Source organism: Panthera leo, chromosome D1 (genome assembly GCF_018350215.1).
Source record: "Panthera leo isolate Ple1 chromosome D1, P.leo_Ple1_pat1.1, whole genome shotgun sequence".
Classification (NCBI taxonomy): Eukaryota; Metazoa; Chordata; class Mammalia; order Carnivora; family Felidae; genus Panthera; species Panthera leo.
The window spans coordinates 59926235-59946200 of record NC_056688.1 but is presented as its reverse complement, the minus strand read 5'-3'; the positions used below and the strand labels follow the sequence as shown (position 1 = coordinate 59946200).

Below are 19966 nucleotides of genomic sequence, written 5' to 3'. Positions count from 1 at the left end.
AAGATTCCCCAGTGATTCTGATGACCAACCCCACTGAGAATTATTGGTTGAAAATACAGAAAAGCAGAAATTATTATCTCAATTGTTTTTTATCCCAACAGAATAGAAACTCAACTTTAAATTCATAATTTATCATCACAAGCATTTCATTTCTATAAACAGTTAGCCCTCTCACTTTGTTCTTCAAGACATCATAGCAGATAGCAGAGTGTGGCTCTCTGCATTTACATATAAAACTTATATAAGCACACATAATGCTGACATTTTGACTGGGATTATCTTGAATCTATAGAACAATTTTGGGAAAACTAATATACATACAATAAATCCAATGAAGAGGGTGATATTTGAGCCCCAAATAATAATAATCTGCAATTGAGCCAAAAGACTTGTACTCTCAGTCTACCAGCTGACTCTTCATATATCACTTTTTACACACTGAACAAATTATTTAACCTTCTTTTGCCCACATTCCCTGAGCTATAAAATGAGTGATGGAATGAAATGCTTGCTAATGGTGACAAAAGACATTTTGTTCAACCTAGAACTTGCCAATAAATATTACTCATTTTACCAACCAAACCACCACCAACCACTGATGGGCTTTAATAAAAAAAAAAAAAAAAAAAAAAAAAAGAGAGAGAGAGAGAGAGAGAGAGAGAAGAAAAGGATCCACTGACTTTCTCATGCAGGTCAGCAGCATGGAGAAACAGAAGTTCCAGTCTCTTCTCTGCCACTAACACGCACACTTTTAAAGTAAGACGTAACTTTTGATATTTAAGGTTTCATTTTAGTAGCCTTATAAATTTTCTGAGAAGTCTAACTTTTTCCTGGAGACTCACCACTGAACACTTTCTTTGTTTCTTTGTGCAAGTTGGAGACCGCAATCCTTGCTGCCAGGATGGCATAGTCAGGGTGCTTGGTAGTCAAGGTCGCAGCTGTTTCAGCAGCCAAAGTATCTAGTTCCACAGTGGTGACCCCACTGTATAAGCCCTGGATTACTTTCATGGTGATCTGAGCCTATAAAAACAAAACCACGAATTACTTGAGCTTCTCCAAGAACCACTAGCCTCCTTAAAAGAGCAATGAATAAAGCCATCAAATTTGTTATCAAAACAAAATAGACAACTACCTTTCCTGAAAAATTATCTTTCAGAATAAACTATGGGAAACTTAGTAATAAGAACACATAAACCAATAGATCCACCAGACAATGCATACTACATTTGCTATGAAGAGGTATCACCAAACAAACAGAAAATCCAAGTATAGCTTTTATAAAGATTAATAGTCTCACAAGAAAATAGCTAAAAACAAACCAGTGATTTTATAAGTATTTCCTCATCTTTCATTCAAATTCTCCCTCTGTGACCAGGGTTTGAGCTATATACTTACCCATTTCCCCCCAATTCTACCTAAGGACAAGGATGAGAAAACAAATGAATCAAACTTCAATCATTCCAATTAAAGGAGATAAAGGTATAAATTAGGGTTGAGGCAGACTCATCAAATAATTTAATGACTACCCTTTCTTTAGCACTTCACAAGTAGCCACAAAGTAGCTCAATTTTCATAATCTTCTCTGACATTTCAGTCACCATGTGAGATGGACATTATTACCATCACCACTCTACATGAGAAACTAAGGCTCAGGATACTGGGACTTGCCCACAGTTACTAAGTCTTCTGCTCCACATCCCATTCAACCTCACTGTATTTCACTGTTTTCAAGACCATACTGTAAGAGGTTCCCCTTTTTAAAACACACAGTGCACAAGTTATTACCATATATTTTTAAGAAAAACAAATTCTAGGGGCGCCTGAGTGGCTCAGTCGGTTAAGCGTCTTGACTTCGGCTCAGGTCATTGATCTCACGGTTCGTGAGTTCGAGCCCCGCGTCGGGCTCTGGGCTGACAGCTCAGAGCCTGGAGCCCGCTTCAGATTCTGTGTCTCCCTCTGTCTGCCCCTCCGCTGCTTGCACTGTCTCTCGCATTCTCTCAAAAATAAGTAAACATTAAAAACAAAATAAAGAAAAACAAATTCTAAGTTGTATATATGTGGGTGTTGACTGAATCTTTAAGACACCTTAATCCAACAGAAAATCAATGCACTTCCCAGTTAACCAAAGCATGCCCCCTTCAAAAAAAGTGTGTGTGTGTGTGTGTGTGTGTGTATCACTAGTTTATAATCAATTCTACTTATATTATACCTAAGCCCAAGTTGCTCCTGATCACTTTCTTCTCAGATCCAAGATATAAGTTATGTTCAGTAAAAGAGGAGTGAAGTCTTCTGAATAGCTTCTGGTGCTACATGGCAAGTAATCAGAATTCAGGATAAAATAACAAGTCACTGGTACATCTCACTCCCCTGTCTTTGGAATTTTCTTATCTCTAAACCAGGAAGATGAAATAGTTTGATCTCTCAGATTCATTCCAACTCTAATATTCAACTATTCTAGTTATTATTTAGAATTCCTAAATATAAAAACAAATGTAAAATATAAGTATATTTTACTTACATTCCTATTTATTTATAATATTATTTATATTGTTAAATATAAAAGAATTTATAATATGCGTATTCTAAGGTTATTTAAAATTATTTTCTTTTGAACATTTTGGTCAATTCAATATTTATCAAGTGTCTAATTACATATATGCCAAGCACTGTTAGATATCACAAGAATAAGACACAGCCCACCCTCGATTCTAGAGGAGGACAGAGACATATAACGAATTTCCATATCACGTAATTAATGCTATGAGGCCAGCACCAGCCCCACAACAGTACAGATAAAATACCTAAATAAAGCTGGGGCAATATGAATGGGTTTGGAAAAAGGGTTCTTATAGATTCTATTTCAAAGATCATCTTGGAAGCTATGTGTAAAATGCATCTGAAGAGGGCAAAATTAGAGGAAGACCAGGAGGACACTTTAGAGACCACTACAGACAGCAATCCAGAGAAGAGTTGATAAGGGTCTAGAGTAGCTAAGTTACAAAAAATGAGAAAAACAGAAAAACTTGCTTATGAATAGTTCTCCTTAATTTAAATGTTGTCCATGAAATCCACTTTATATTACTTAAATGTATTCTTTCTACATAGATAACAAAAAAGCAAATTTCAAACCAGTTCCTATCCAAATGACCATAACTCCAAAAAAAGCTTTTCTACAGGCTTTTCCACTTATGAATACAACAATTTACTCAAGGAAGTCTTTCTAAATTTGGGTCCTGTGAGTTCTTTCCAGAGAGTGAGTTCTGTGAGTTCTTTTCATAGTTCTCTGAAAAGAACTCACAGGACCCAATTTTAGAAAGTAAGTTTTGTTTTGTTTTTGTTTTTTAGAAAATAAGCATTAAGCAATGAATTCACATTTTATATCCAACGCCATAACCAAAATATCAAACCAAAATATGTATCAAGTGAATGATAAGAGATAAGAGACTAGTAAAAAGAATCACATGAAACAAGGTTTAAATATAAACCATATTTACTTACAGGGTCAACAAAATCCATATTAAGTCCATAACATAGCTTCTGGATTCGAGACGTAATTTTGTCGAACATAACCCGCTCTTGGCGGCCATCTGAAGAACAAACCATGCAATTCACGTTAGCACTTAATAACATAGCGATGTCAAAGAATCAAAGGTAATTAACACACGAACTTTGAATATTGATGAACATGAGATGCTATTTCACAGATAAAAAGTTCAGACCCCAACAGATTCATCAAAAAATTTTTTGTGTCTTCAAAAAGTAGGGATTTTATACTGAAAGTCTTCCCTTCTTCCTTTACATTAAAAATCAGTTGGATTCTTGCAATAACTTCCCAAATGATGCTTCTCCCTTTATCCCAGATAGCAGTCAGAATTATTCTTTAAAACTTAAGTCAGGGTGCCTGGGTGGCTTAGTCAGTTGAGCATCAACTCTTGGTTTCAACTCAGGTCATGATCTCACTATTTATGGGATCAAGTCCCATGTCGGGCTCTTCTGCGCTGGCAGTATGGAGCCTGCTTGGGATTCTCTCTCTCTGCCCTTACCCTTGCTCGCTGTCTCTCTCTCTCTCTCTATCTCAAAATACATAAATAAACAAACAAAAAAACAAAAAGCTTAAGTCCAGGGATGCCTGGGTCACTCAGTCGATTAAGCGTCTGACTTCAGCTCCTGTCATAATCTCTCGGTTTGTGAGTTCCAGCTCTGCACTGGCCTCTGCAATGGCAGCTCAGAGCTTGCTTTGGATTCTCTCTCTCCCTCTCTTTTTGCCCCTCACCTGATTGTGAGCTCTCTCTCTCTCAAAAATGAATAAATAAACGTTAAAAAAAAAAAAAACACTTAAGTCAAAATCATGACATTATCCCCCGCAAATCTCCTCCAGAATAAAAGTCAAAATCATTACGAGTACAATCATTATAGTCCATAGAATCCTACACAATCTATCCTGTGTGCCCCTGCCCTTCCCCAACTTTACCTTCTTCTTTCCCACCTTCCTCACTTACTCAACCCTGGCAACCTTGGCCTCCTTGCTATCTATACTCTTTTAGGTATTTGGTCAATGCTATCTTCCCAGTGAGGCTTCTCTGATCACCCTATTTTTATTTTGTTTAACATTTATTTATTTTTAAGAGAGAGACAGAGCATAAGCAGGGGAGGGGCAGAGAGAGACGGAGACACAGAATCCAAAGCAGGGTCCAGGCCCTGAGCCGTTAGCACAGAGCCCGACGTGGGGCTCAAACCCACAAGCAGTGAGATCGTGACCTGAGCCAAAGTCGGACACCCAACTGACTGAGCCACCCAGGTGCCCCTGATCACCCTGTTTTTAAACTGCAATACCCCATGGGCACCTGGCTGGCTCAGTCAGTTAAGCGGCCAACTCTAGGTTTTTAGCTCAGGTCATGATCTCATGATTTGAGTTCAAGCCCCGTGTAAGGCTCTGCACTGTCAGTGTGGAGCCTGCTTACGATTCTAGCGCTCCTTCTCTCTGCTTCTTCCCCACTCCTGCTTGCTCTCTCTCAAAATAAATAAACTAAAAAAAATTTTTTTAACAAAAATAAATAAATAAATAAACTGCAATGCTCCAAACACAGCCTTGCTCTTCTTACCCCCCTCCTCCTTCTCTGCTTAGTTTTTCTCTACAGCACTTAGTACCATCTGACTTACTATGTACTTTATTTATGTATTTGTTTACCGTGTGAGCTCCCCACTCATCTGCTAGAATATAACTTCCAAAAGGAAAAAATATTTTTGCAAGTTTTATTTACCAATACACTGTCCAGTGCCCCGACCAAGAACCGAGGCCTAGCAAGGTACTCAAATATTTAGAAATGTTAAATTATTTAAAACCTGTCCAACATCTTCATGATAAATTTGTCTTTCATACTCATGATTTTGAATGTGCTTCATACCATGTAAAGACATACTTCTATTTGTAATTCAAGACAATCTTCCAGAGGCTTCTTAGTTTTTGTTTTGCTTTTTCCAACCTCTTAGTTTTCATATTTCTGGGATATGGTAAGCAAATACATGTAGACCTTATCTAGTTAGTCCTTTTACGATTCTGTATTCAGAATATAGTCCTCTTTGTCCTTCCAAAGTCCTATTATTCTTAGTTTAACTTCAATAGTAGTTCATCCAACCTTTATTTATTTATTCCTGTCAAGAATAGTAAATACATCCAATCACTAAATAGCTTGTCTTAGGCAAGCCACACAATATGACCAGACATTACAGATCTTCATTTACAGAATGAGGATAATTATTATACCTCTTCTTACTACATCAGTTTACTATAACAACAAAATGAGATTAGGTAAAAAAGAGCTTTTGTCTTAAAAGCTTTGGTATAATTACAGTTATTATATCTCATTTTTTTTTTAAAAAGCTGCTCTTATTGGGAAAACACTGATCACAGTATATGATACAAAAGAGGCACTCAATAAATGTTAGTACCCCAAACTGATTCATTTGGTTTATCTTCTCTGTTCCCCACCCCCAATCCTTTTTAACTAGTAACTAAAGGGCAATGTGTTAATTATATGTTTACACTTGGCCTTCTCATTCACATCTTTATGTTAAAACTTAGTTCAGTGGCTGACCCAAGGTAAGTTCTCAAATGTTGGATGAAAAATAAATTAAAATTAAGACACCGCTACTAACCTTTGATCAATAAAACAGGATATTTTTTCTTCTGCACTAATATCTGAACACTATGACAGCCCTCTTTCTGACCACCATTGTGATCTCCTGTTCTGGCCAGATTCACATATGCAGTGTTTAACCCTGCAACAGAGTTAATTTACTGGCCCACACGGGGACTAGGCCCTCAATGCTCTACCAATTGGCTAACTAAGCAGACAGATGATCACAAAGCAATATTTGCAAACAGATTTCTGCAGCTGCCAAGTTAATCAGGAAACTGACAAAAAGTACAACAGCAATTATACCGACTCACCCTGGAAGGGGAAGTCTAAAGGCCCATTTTCTAGCCTATCATTCCACTTGGTCAACTTTGCAACTCAGATGCTGACTTCATCACATCATTAATCCCTGCTTCTCACTGCCTACATTATCCTCTTCTCTCAAGCAAAATCTTCCTTAATTTGGCCCTCTATCACTTTTTCACCTGTTCCCTGTGAAAATAACATTAAGTTCCAATAGCGCCTCCCATTCCCACACCCACATCAATGCTTATACCACGGGACCTGCCCCAAGCACTCAAACTTACACTGACCTCTTCCTCTTCTGAAATCCTCTAGAATACTAATTGTCTGATGTCCTCTTGATTACAAACTTCTCTGATTCTCTCTTCAGGAAGACTTTGCTATACTGTAAGTTAACCAAGGATGTGCCTCTTCTACAAGGTATGATTTTTCTATCCCCTCTACCTGGAATGTTTAACCCACAGATCTTCACACAGCTGGCTCTTAATACTACTCAGAGCTCAGCTCAAATGCCAGCTCCTCAGACCTTTCCCTGACTATCTAACCTAAGATTACCTTCTCAATCACCTTTATTACATTACTGTTTTACTATCATCATCTCCCTAATCATGATCTGAAGTTGACTGATTCTTATATTTACTTGTTTCTTACATATACATACCACTCTCACCCACACCAGAATGTAAATGCCATGAGAAAAGGGATTTACCTTGTTTGGTTCATTGCTGTAATCTCTACTACCTAAAACAGTTCCTGGCACAAAGAAGTACTAAATAAATGCTTTCTGAAAAACTGAATGAATGGCCTCCTACAGCCTTTACTTTACCTTTCAGAGTATCATATCTTATTATATTAAGTTCTTAAACATGTCTATCTTTGTGGCGCCCGGGTGGCTCAGTTGGTGGAGAGTCTGACTCTTGATTTTGGGTCAGGTCGTGATCTCATGGTTCCTGAGACTGAGCCCTGGGTCAGGCTGTGTCTTGGGCTCTGTGCTGACTCTCTCCCTCGCTCCCTCAGCCTATCTCCAGCTCACGCTCACTTGCTCTCAAAATAAATAAACTTAAAACAAAAATAATGAAAATAAATGTGTCTATCTTTATCAATTGATTGTAAGATCTTTGAAAACAGGAACCATGTCTGCCTACTCAGCCTTAATCTCAGTGCCCAGCAGAGTATCCACACAGACTTGCAAAATAATACAGTGGGCTGTAAAGGGAATTAAGAAGGAAGGGAGAAAATAGGGAGGGAGATAAGCAGGGAAAAGAGAGGGAGAGCTAGAGAACAGATTGGGAATAGAAGAGTGATTATGAGAGTACAAGTGGATGCTTTAAAAGGAATTATTTTGAAAAAAAAAAATTTCATTTCATGAATACACACACACACACACACACACACACACACACACACACAGACTGGCATGTTCTCAGTCATGATGTAAAATATAATTTTTACTATGGGTTACAACCCAATGTTTTGAAAACCCTATACTGCATTCTAAAGCACACTTTACAACTCAGTCAGCTACACTGCATTTATTGCAATGATTCTCAACTTTTATTCTTTAACCTTAATCTCCCTGAGGAATACAATACTCTCCCATTAGGAAAAAAAAAAAAAAAAAAAATAGCTGAAGACAGCAAGAGAAATACTCATCTACTATTTCCTTCTGTTACCTAACAATTTTCATATGATTAATCCTATGTCCCTAACAATCCTAAGATCTCTGAAGATGGAGCTGCCTTCTTCCTCTATTATTTCCCTCACAGTGCTTAGCAAGATATAAGCACATTGAGTAAATAGAGTAGTACCCCCTTTGTGACAGGGGATACATTCCAAGACCCCCAATGGATGACTGAAATCACAGAAAGTATACTGGGCCTCATATATACTGTTTTTTCCTGTACATACAGACCTATGATAAAGTTTAATTTATAAATTAGGTACAGTAAAGATAAACAATAACTAATAATAAAATAAAACTATTATAACAATATACTATGATAACAATTATGTGAATGTGGTCTCTCTCTCTCTCTCTCTCTCTCTCTCTCTCTTAAAATACCTCGTGGTACCAGGATGATGTCAGATGACAAAATGAATATATGATGGGATGAAATGAGGTGAAAGTCAGGCATTGTGATGTACAGTTAGGCTACTATTGACCTTTTGACAATACTCAGGAGAATCATCTGCTTCCAGATCACGGATGTCCGGGTAACTGAAACCGTGGAAAGCAAAACCCCGGATAAGTGGGGGAGGACTACTATACTAGTAGGTTGACTGCCAGCTGCCCTCCTGGATAATTACATTAAAATTAAAAAAACTACATAAGTCAGTCTGCTACTCACTGGCATGGCAAAAATGAGAGAGAAAAAGAAAAACCCTAAGCCCATAAAAGTCAAAAATAAAAGAAACCGAAGTACCACTTTGTATATTAACAAGCCCTGCTAAATGCTACACTGGCAGAATCTAGCAGAGACTCATCTGGATCAAATTATGTTCTCTGAAGGAATGAGAAACAAAATAAGCCCTGCCTTTCAGAGCTTATTTTGGTAGGAAGTACCATCTAAACTACAGCATTTTAAAGTGGGCCCAAAGCTGAAAAATATAACATAGAGGTGTTACCTACTCCAGTAATTTAGGTTCACAAGTTTTCAATTCCTATTTGTTACAGACTTACCATAAGGGGATCCTCATCCTCCTTTTTTCAAAGGTCTAAAAAACTAGATGCTCGTCTCATTCACAGGAAAGGACCAATAAAAGTACACTGTGTATTTTGGTCTTTGGTTTCGTGAGCTAAAATGGAAGACTAGGAATTTCAGAGAATGATGTTCTCAAGATACTAAAGATTAGAAGATGGACCACCACTGTCCACTTCTCCATCTCTTGGCTTTTATTAAACTACCCAGACAAAACCAAATCAACCACCTGCCTACCCCTAGCATTTATTATATCATATATACTTCTTTAATGTTTATTTATTTTTCAGAGAGAGAGAGAGAAAGAGACAGAGCGTGAGCGGGGGAGGGGCAGAGAGAGGGAGACACAGAATCTGAAGCAGGTTCCAGGCTCTGAGCTGTCAGCACGGAGCCAGACAGGGCTCGAACCCATGGACCATGAGATCATGACCTGAGCCGAAGTCGGACGCTTAACCAACTGAGCCACCCAGGCACCCCTATATCCATCCTATATTTTAAAATAATTCTCATTCATTCTTTGAATTCCTATTCATGGTAAGTCCTGTGCCAAGTATAGGCATAAAGTCCCGATGTTTGAAACACTCACAGCCTAGTGGACAAAATATCCAGTCAACCAGTATTTACTAAGTGCCTACAATTTTGAAATAACTTTATTGCTTTAACAGGGGCAAGTAGGTTCAAGTTGAAACTTGTTCATACTTGCCTCATACGGTTCTCTGCTAAATGTATGTTTTGCTCTTGTTTTTCCAAACCGATTAAACCTTTTGGCAAGGCAGGGACCGTCTCCTCTTATAATTTCACACTGCCAAGCAAAGGGCTGGCAAAAAGGAGAAACTCAGCAAGTCTAACGGGAAATAACTGTTGAGGAAGAACACAAGTCCCAGGCCCTTCCCAGTACTCATCCTGTCAGAAGTTGTCTTTGCCACCCTACTCTGATTCTGTATCACTAGTCCCAGTCCCAAACTCCTCCGAGACCACTCCTGGGGCAAGTGGCAACACACGTCGTGCAAAGGGCAAATTCCAGGGGTGTCTGTCTGTGTCTAAGATCTTTTCTTTTTCACCGCACAAAAGAGATCAGGAAACTGATAGGTGCCCATTTAGGGCTGAGTCCCTTCTTCCCGGCTCCTCCCAGTCCCTAGGACAGCTCATCAGCCCCAGGGTTTTCCAATACAACTCCGATGTTAGCCATGGGTTCGAACCCTGGCCTCACCATCAACTAATTGGGTGGCCTTGCGTTAGTCACCAGACCTCTCTCTGCACTTCAGATTCTTCACCTGAGAAGAGGAGCTAATAAACACTGCCTGGAAAGTGCTCGGCTCACACAGGAACCACCCGATAAAGGGGAGGTATTATTCTTTAGAAAGGCGCCAGGATGACAAAGCCGAGGGGGCTCAGACTGAAGGCCTTGTGGGGGGTGGGAGGGTCAGACTGACGCAAGCCAGAGGCCGAGCGGGCTTGACAGGGCGGGAAGCCTCTGCGGGCAGGGCGGGAAGCGGTGGAGGCGGGCGGGCGCCGCCGACTGCAAGGGCGGCGGCAGCCCGCGACCCCTTTACCTGCCCCCCACTAACTCGCCGCCCCCTCCCCGGCTTCTCACCTCGCTTGATCACATGCATCGCGGCTAGTGGCTGAAGCGCTGAGGGATTCGAGACGGGACTGCAGCTCTGAGGCGCCGGCGGGATCGAGAAGGTAGTAGGGTGCGAAGGGTCGGGTTCCTGGGGGTACTCAGGTGCAGGGACTGGATTTGGGGCCAGAGAGCACTTTCCTCCACGGAGCGGAGGCGCGACAATCCGAATCCCCTTCCCGCTCCCGCCACCCAAGACGCAAAAGCGGCGCGACGGAGCTCGAATGACGTTACTCGACGCTGCCAGCGCCCTGGCTGGTGGGCAGGGCTAGTAAAGCCCAAGTAAGCCTCGCCCCAGTAGCCGCCATCTTGGGTATGGGCAGGGCCCTGGATACTGCGCCTTTCCCGCGGCCACATTGGGTGTGGGCACGCCCGGCGGGAACGCGGTTCTCCCGCCGCCATGTTGAGTGTGGGCATAGAGGAATCTGGGACAGGAACCCCGCGCTGCGCGCAGAACCCGCCAGGCCCGGCCCCGCCCTCCTCGTTGGCGCGCCCCCGCCGAGAACAAGATGGTTCAGGTGTTTTTGAAATAAAAACCCAACCATCCAAAAACCCTTTCTTGTCCTGAGGACTGTTAGAATATAATAACCCGACTGCTGTCCAATGTGGGCTGTAGCCTTCGATCCAGAGCTGGAGGCAGCCAGGAGGCCCACGCTCTAGGTCGGAGGAAATCTGGCACTAAATCCTTGGAAGAGAGCCTTGCTAGGCCAAGGGCATTGAATTTTAGCCTGACGGAATGGGAACTCTGGAAGAGTTTGAGCAGGGCAGGGCTTTTATAATTCTCCAGCGGGTGGTGGCAGAAACAGGGTCAGCTATTAGGCCTTGTGGAAGCAGAATGGACTGTGCTTGGTGACTGAATGTGGGGGGTAAGAATGGGTAAGAGACGAAATATACAAGACTGATGTAAAAGCTTCTGATTAGGCTACACAAACTAATTTTTATGAAAGCTCACGTGGCATCGATTTCTAAAACCTTTCGTTGGTTTTTCACTGCCCTCCAGATACACCCCGAGCTCCCTGTGAAGTAATTAAAAAAGACAAAGGTGATAGACAAGACATGGGATAGATAGGTTAAGGGTGGATGGGGTTGCCAGATTTAGCAAACAAAAATAACGTGTCCCAAATGTTGCAGGGGACATAATTATACTAAAAACGTTTTTATTTATCAGAAATTCCGTTAAACCAGGCAGGCATCCTGTATTTCATCTGGTAACCCTATCCAGAGAGCTTTTGGGTACGTGTGTTAGTTTCATTTTTCCTTGGCCAAGGAGAAATAGTCTCTTCATCCTGTCTGCTATGCCAGAGAACACAATGAGAGTCAAAGCCAGCAGAGGTTAAAATCTCCTACATGCTTTATTGGACTTCAAAGAGTCTTATGAAATAACACAGAAAAACCCATGTGAGGGTGCCCAGGGGGTACAAGGCAGTCTGCAGCCTAGCACCCTCCTAAGACCAGCCCCAGGTGCCTGCACCCCAGGCCCCAAATAGGATCCCAGAGTAAAGGCATGGGAGGGAGTGGGGCAACAGGAAAATACCTTTACAGCCATAGCAAAAACAGGTAAGGGAGAGACTTGTCTAGAGGGTGGGAAGGGAGTGGGGGAAGAGGTCACACAGCTGCCCTCACCTACATCTTCCTTAGCCACCCCCTTCCCTAAACCAGCTGTGTCCTTTTTGAGCCTCTGGCCCAAGCTATGCAGTAACATGAAAATGGGGTCTGACAAGGGGAGTATGTGGTGCAGGCACTTGGGAAATTCAGGAGATTTATTTTTTCAATTTAAAAATGTTTTTTGGTTCAAATGCAACAATATCCTGCCCAACCATTTCAGGGCCCCATTTGAGCCCTGTATCATGGCTGAGACTCCCATGGCCAGGGGAGCCATTTGTCCTGAGCTCCAGGAGTACTGATGCTTGGGGGAGCATTTGGGCAGCACCTCTTATAGTCAAACCCTCCTGCAGTATGGGGGAGCAGGGATAAGAAAGACGCAGGTGTGGGTGAGAGTAGAGAGAAAAGGTGACTACCTTATAGCCCACAACTCTGGCATCTACTCATGCTCCAACTAAGAGGAGTCTCTCCCAACCTACCCCCTAGCCTGGCCTCTCTTCAAAATTCTCTAGTAGCTTATTCTCTGGGAATGTGTTCCACTCCCCCATGGACCCCTAGAGGCTCAAGAGAGCTCCAGGCCAAGTTTCCTTCTGGCCCACCACACTCCCAAAGAACAAACCTCAAGCAATAGACCCTAGGCCCGCCCCAGTCTGAGGCAAACAGAACCATCGTAGATGGGGTGGAACAGGTCTGAGGCACAGACGTCAGAAGTTTCTCCTCCTATCTTCCCCCCCCCCCCAAGCTGCTAGGGGAAGTTGCGGAGTGGTGGGAGGGAGGAGCCTGAAAGCAGGAAACACAGAGAAACAAGAAACCAAACTTCATAACTGGGACAGCAGAGACAGAAGCTGGACCCCAGAAGTGGAGCTGGGAGCTGAGGGGACAGCAACTAAGACATGCACTGAAGTAGAGAGGGAGTGGCAGCGGCAGCCCGTGGGTGGGAGGGCAGGGCAGGCAGGCCATGGTGGTCAGTTAATAAATAATGTTGAAGGACCCAAGGATGGGGGGGGCAGGTATGTACAGTGCCGAGGCCCCTGGGCCAGCCCCTCCCATGCCCCACTCTAGGGGCCAGGGATCTTGGAAGGGGAAGAAAGAGAGGCAGAAGACCAGGGAAGGGCAAGCTGTCCCGCCACTGCCACTCTCATCCTGACTACTTCTTAAGAGGCTTCTTAAAGATTTTGAGGGGAAACTTCTTCCGGCCTGGGCTGGAGTCTGTCTCCTCACCAATGGAGCCATTATCCTCCTCAGCCACAGCCTTCTTGCCAGCCAGATGGGGAATGCGTGTATTTCGGCTAGCCTGCAGGGCTCTGCCGTCCCCAACCGGAGATGGTGTGTCTGGGTCTGGGGAACTGGAGCTGTGAGAACGGGAAGAATCCAAAAGTGGAGAGCCACCAGGTGGGGCTGAGGGGCTCAGCTCCATCAGGCTGTGGGCCTTGTCCAGCCCATGGTTCAGCGCCAGTAGTGCCTTCTTGGCCAGAGCAGGGCTGTCAGGCAGTTTCTCCACCAAAGACCCGGGGTGGACCCCCTCAATCAGCCGGTGGCTGCCATTGGAGGTCATGGCGTTGAGGGCCTCATCTGCAGCACGGACCATCTGAGGAGGCTTGGGGGCCATACGCTGGCGGTCACTCATGTGGAGGGAGGACTCCGAATCGGAAAGGGTCAAATCCCTGCAAGACAGGGCAGAGAGGAGGAAAGGGACACATACAGGATAGGGGAATGGGGAGAAGGTGAAGAGGAGAGAGGAACAGCATGAGAAGACAAGGATGGGGTAGAGAATGGGGATGGAAAGAGGGGCAGGAGAGAGAAAAGAGGATGAACAGACAGGTGGGTGAGAGAGAAGGATGAGAAAGAGAAGGAAGTTGAGTAGGCCGTTAAGTACAGGATAAGAGAGGTGGCAGGAATAGGGAATGGGGACAGGATGGGGAAGAGACACAGAGGGGAGAGTAAAAGCAGGGAGAAAGAAAGGCAAAAGGAGGAACAAATAGAAATAAGGACAAGGGGAGAAAGAAAGGGAAGAGTGGTAGAGAGAAAAGAGACAAACAAGAAGCAAAACCAAACATCATTATACCATCATCTGTCTGGCAAAGGGCTTTCTAGTGACGGGCCCCCACCCTGCTGAGTGGCCAGGCCCTAAACTGCTGCAACTGTAGGCTTAAGTTCCCCAGGCATCCTCAATAAAATCTCTTCCTTCCCACAAGTGGCTAGATTTCTTAGGACTCAACCTTAAGCCAACCCAGAGCCCACATATTGCTCTGGGTCACCATTTCCCATGACTTTCTCCCCCACGGACTCCTGTCACACCCTGGGATACATCCAGTCTGGGCCAAGCCCCAAGGAACAGGGTACATGCAGTAGTAAGTGGGCCTGACCCAGGCTGGGGAGGAGAAGGTTAGAACAGCCTTGCAAACAATCCCTTATCCACCCCAAAAGGTCAGGATGCTGCCTCTTTCAACCCTCTCACAGGATTCAAAGTGGGTCACAGAGAAGTGTTTCTGAGTTCAAACCAAAGTCGGCTGGCAGCTGGAAAGGTGGGGTCTTTTTCAGAGCTCTGTGAGAGGGACAGTGCAGGCAGGTGCAGAAACACAGCACATCGGTCTTTTAAGTAGCAGTGGTTCCAAAGAGCTGCCACTAGATGTCAGAAGGTCTGTTTCGATTTCCATCTCTGCCTGAGGCTTGTTGTGTGACCTTAAACTTAAGTCATCTAACCTTGCTGGTCCTGAGTTTTGGCCAAATGAAGATAATACCAATTGAGTGATCTTGCAAGGCTGTTTGGAGGATCAGGTATGTTAGCAAATCACTTGGAAATGTAGGAAGTATGTGGGAATGAAGATGATGAGGCCAATCAAGCTGGAAGACCCATTGTGGGCCAGTCACAAGAGGTTTCTTTGCAAGGCTGTTATGGGGATGTGGCACCGCACACTGGACATGCACACACCAAGGTTAGTCCAGAAAGCTGAGACCCCGAAGGGGCTGGCTACTCCTAAGAAGGCCCATCAACCAATTCCCGATGCCTCCTCTCCTGCCTCTACAGACAAAAGGGTAAATATGAGGGGTCCCCTGTCAGTCCCTTAACCCTCCCTCTGCTTTTCCAGAGGCCTGACAACCACAGTAGAGGCAGAGGAGAGGGCTAAGGGAAATGCTTAAGCATCCAGGTCAGGAAGCCAAAGGAAAAGAGTCAGGAGTGGTAGGGGAGAGCACCACAGGATCTGGAAAGGAGGAGGCTGGGGGTCAAAAATCAGGGAAGGCACCAGGCCCTTAAAATAGGCAAAAGCAGAAGGTTGGCTCATAGCTAGTGTAGGGTTAATTCTCAACAGGAAACAACTAACTAAGCAGCTACCCCATGGGCCAGTATCTTCCTGGAGACAAGGAACAGCAGAGAACAATCCCAGCTCCAATTCCATTCTACAAATCCTGTTTCAGCCACATATTCTACTGTTTACTAGTATTCAGTCTCATATTTGGTTTCCTATATCTGACACTGTCCTTTCTTCCATCTAAATATGCCCTTGTTTCCTTAAGTTCCAAGATGATGCTCTCCATATCCTGCCTTTTCCACACACATAATGAGCCAGTGAGCAAGGTGCCGAGACAGTTCTGGGGGGCAGCAGCACTGGAAAGGGGGCCATCTACGCTGATGAGGTGAGAACCCCAGAAGCCTACATTTCTAATGCCAAGGAAGAGTGGTCAGGGGGTTGGGGGACCTCCCAGCCTCACTCCTCGTGGCCTACAGCTCCAGTTGGCCATGATTCCCGTCCCCCCATGCCTTGTCATCAGTTATAAGCTAAGACTTTCCAATGCAAGAAAAAAGCCTGGAGGAAGCCCAGGTGTCACACCCTGGAGGTAAAAGCCCTGCTGAGGCAAAGCTCACTTTCCCTCCCTGGATCTTTGAGACACTCAGGCGCCAGAAGGTGTCCCTCCCCAAAGGCTGGGTTGCCTTGGGCTCCCATACCAAGCTACTAACCTTACTAGAGAGCCTGTTTGTCTTTAGAGACGATCCTCTGGTGCATGGTGCAAAAGAAAATTAAGTAGTGAACAGGCCAGGTGGGTGCAGGTACCTCCCCACCCGCCCCTCCCCATTGCCCTCAGCTTGGGCCTTGGAGCTTGAGATCCACAGCATCCCCTAATGCCCCAGACCCCATCCAGCCCTCTCCGCCTATATTGGGAGGGGCAGTCTCCCAGCCTAGGCTTCTGGATGAAAATGAGGATGAGGATGAATATGAGCCACTCTGCAGGGTGAAAGTGCTAGCAAAGGCAGTCCCTTTGTAAAAGACAAAGGAACAGCCCTCTAGGCTAACACAGAGAGAGACTGGCTTCCTGAGTGAAGCACAGCCAGAAGTCAGCAACGGCATCAGCAGGCTGCAGCCCCGAGGCCAGGGCTGGTCATGTCTCAACTTCAGAGATGAGAGGTCCCTCCAGAGGAGAGGGACTTTCTGAGTCTCCCCTAAGCTTGTTCCAGGCAAAGTGAATTCTCTTATCTCTGACCCTAGCCTATCTCCTGAGGTAGCTGCTAGAGCAGGCTGTGGGAGAAAGCCTTTCACCAACTCTTACACAGTGCAGTTATTGAGACCTTGTGGAAGGACAAAAATACCTAGAGTGCCCTGGAATGGAAAGTCAAGTTCTACTCTGTTCTGTTACTAATTAGCTGTGGGACGTGGGGAAATTTACTTAACTTTTCAGAACCTTAAATTCCTATTCTGAAAGTGAGTACTTTATGCTGGCCCCACCTATAAACTTTTCTTGTCTAAAACCCCTGAACCCATTTCCCCTCTTCAGTTCCCTAATTCCATGAAGGTTACCATATCCATGCAGCCACCCCAGCTAGAAACCTGGGTGTCATCCTAGACTCCTCCTTCTCCTCCACCCCCATCTCAGCCAGTTACCAAATTAAACCTCTCCTTTCCAATGCCTAGACCTCACTACCTCCCCTACTGGTCTACCTTGGTGACTTCCAGATTTCTGTAGTCTCCCCTTCTCTTCTTTATACAGGCCACAAAAATGTTATTTCTAAAGTGCAAATCTGATTCTCTTCCTTTTATTTTTATTTGAGAGACAAAGAGCGCACAAGCTGGTGAGAGGGGCAAAGGAAGGGGGGTGAGGAGAGACAGAGAGAGAGGGAGAATCTTAAGCAAGCTTCATGCTCAGCATGGAGCCCGATCTGGGGCTGGATCCCATGACCCTGGGATCATGACCTGAGCTGAAATCAAGAGTCAGATGCTCAACCAACTGAGCCATCCAGGCGCCCCATGATTCTCTTCCTTTTTAAAACCCTTTTGGAATTCTCCATCTCCTAAAGGGCAATGCCCAAGCCTCTTGGAGCCCTTCCTCCTCCTAGCCTCATCTACCACCCTTTCCCACCAACACACGCCCAAGGTTCTAACCACAAATACATCATATTCTCTTGAACCTCCACGCCTCTGCACATTAAACCTTCCTTTGCCTAGACTATACTTCCTCCTTTTCCTGCACAGGGTGTTAGCACAGATGTCACCTCTTTTGTGAAGCCTTCCACCCAGGTGCACACTGTTAGTCACTCCCTCCTCAGCACCCCATAGCACTTCTCAGACTGTTCTGTAATTATTTATGTACCTCTCCCGGACCAGACTGTGAGTCTTGATGGCTGGGATTGTATCTTATCATCTGTGAATCCCCATGCCCAGCAGAGCCTGGCCCAGAGCAGGTATCAATAAATGTTCTATTGAAGGAGTAAAGGAAGTAAAGACTCCATGGAAACAACGGATGTGAAAGTGCAAAGTTTAGGCAAAAGTGCAATAGGACCGTGAGGGAGGGGCGTTGTACTCATTTTTAGAGTCAGCAAAACCCCAAACAGAGAAGGGAACAAAGTTGTGGGGAGTTAGGCTGAACTTAAGAAGGAGCCCAGGGCTGGGAAAGGGCAGGACCAGGAGAAGATGCCCCACTGCACACACCCCCACAGCTGACCAAGCAGCAGCCAGCAGGCAGAGGCCAAGGTAAAGGCAGCAGAAAGGCAAGGAAGAGAAGAGAGACAGCCGATACCCCAAGCTCTCTGAATGCCCAGGCATCACAGCGGTGCTGTCAGCAGGGGATGGGTCAGGGTAGGGCTTCATCTGGAGGAAATAGGAAGTGCTGTGGTGGTAATAGACAGGGTGAACATGGACGTTGGTGATGGAGGTGGTGAAGGTGGTGGTGGTGGTGGTGGTGGAGGAGGAGGTGGTGGTGGTGGTGGTAGAGGAACAGGAAGAAGAAGCAGAGGCAGGTGGAGAGCTGGTCCCGTGGCCTTCAGAACTGAAAGACTGTCCAGATGAAAGGCTGCGCATTCGCCGCAGAGAGACCCGGCTTGTCAAGAAGTGGCCAGCCTCGCCCTCTACCAACCTCTGAGATCCCAGGCCGTGCTGTGGTTCCGTCAGGCGCTGCCGGACACTGCACTGCAGGGTGGGAGCTGCAAGGAGAGTAAAGAAAGTGTCAGGAGGGGCCGACCTCCTCGGGGCTGGCAGCCAAGCAGGTGTGCCCCTGGAGAAAGGCTTGCTGCAGACCGCTCGGCCCTTGGTGCCCAATCTGGAGAACGGGGCACCTCCTCCCGAAAACCTCCCACCAGGGGTCCTAAAAGGAAGGGGACATTGAAGATGAGGTGCCCAGGTCAGTTTTAGTGGCAACTGCAATGGAAGGATACCGAGGGCCAATATTATTAGAGAGGAGAGGCAGGGCAGTTAGTGGGAGGAAACGGGCCAGGCAGGGTGGGAGGGGGTGTGGGACGAGGTCCGGGAGAGCACTAAGAACCAGCCTTTTTAGAAAGCCAACCTCAGGAAGTAATTCACAGTTCAGACAAGGATCTATACACACACATGCTCATCACATAAGTATTAATAATTGTATGAAAATACACATAAAATTGAAAATGATAATATATCTGATTGTCAGAAGACTATACAGCTATTAAAAATTCTGCTTAAGATTTGAAAAACATACAAAAATACCTACTGAAATGCTCAGGGGAGACAAAAGGATACATGAAAGAAATACCTTGAACTACGGGACACAAAAGACTCGAGTTTGAAGTGAGGCCTTCCCACTTGTAGCCGCGACCTTGTGCAACTAGTTTCCCTAGTTTGAGACCTAGTTTATAAAATTCTGCAGGGTTGTTGTGACGCTTCAAGAGAGTGTATTTAAAGTACCTGTCACAGTTCATGGCACTCAACAAATGGTAGTGGTCATTATTATCTTGACCACATAAAAAATTATTAAAAATTTCACAGACAGGAGACTGTAGGAAAAAAGCTGTTCAAATACAGTGGGACTAGGTGTGCCTTTTTCTTCTGCACTTTTTCACTTTTCACTTTCCAAATTTCTTCTAACAAGCATGCAGACAACACAGAGCCAGCTCCTGGAATAATGCTACAAATCAGGCTCTTGGAAGACGATGGCCACCATGCCCAGGGAAGGGGTATACGGGCACCAGGTAACTTGGGAATGTGCTAGAGCATCCCCCTTGGGCTCACTTCCAGCTCCAGCTGAAAACGGAATTTCTACCTTTGTTTTTTTTCCTCTACCCTGAGAGGTGGGCCTCCCCGCCTTCTCCCTAAAGATGGGAGAATGAGCCACGTGACATGGGTGCCAGAAGCCATGGAGGCTCC

The 19966-nt window shown here is 44.9% G+C and overlaps 2 protein-coding genes across 12 annotated transcripts in view; both read right to left on the bottom strand.

The window, feature by feature from the left end:
• RRM1 (ribonucleotide reductase catalytic subunit M1) overlaps positions 1-11015 on the bottom strand; it is a 36953-nt gene extending 25938 nt beyond the window's left edge. Inside the window, exons 1-3 of the mRNA XM_042905478.1 lie at positions 10734-11015; positions 3499-3587; positions 843-1020 (exon numbers count right to left, since the gene is read on the bottom strand). Of these exons, the coding sequence (XP_042761412.1) occupies positions 843-1020; positions 3499-3587; positions 10734-10752 (286 nt within the window). The 5' untranslated portion in view covers positions 10753-11015. The remainder of the gene's footprint in view (positions 1-842; positions 1021-3498; positions 3588-10733) is intronic.
• A 1078-nt stretch (positions 11016-12093) lies between these two features.
• The window catches only part of STIM1 (stromal interaction molecule 1), a 183547-nt gene continuing 175674 nt past the window's right edge, over positions 12094-19966 (bottom strand). For 9 of the 11 annotated variants that reach the window (XM_042905861.1, XM_042905862.1, XM_042905869.1 and 6 more), the window contains 2 exons: positions 18708-18774; positions 12094-14026 (listed from right to left, as the gene is read on the bottom strand). In XM_042905861.1, coding sequence (XP_042761795.1) covers positions 13510-14026; positions 18708-18774 — 584 coding nt within the window. In that variant the 3' untranslated portion in view covers positions 12094-13509. Of the gene's footprint in view, positions 14027-16320; positions 16358-18707; positions 18775-19966 lie in introns of all 11 variants that reach the window. The other 2 variants (XM_042905870.1, XM_042905872.1) reach the window with 1 other exon arrangement.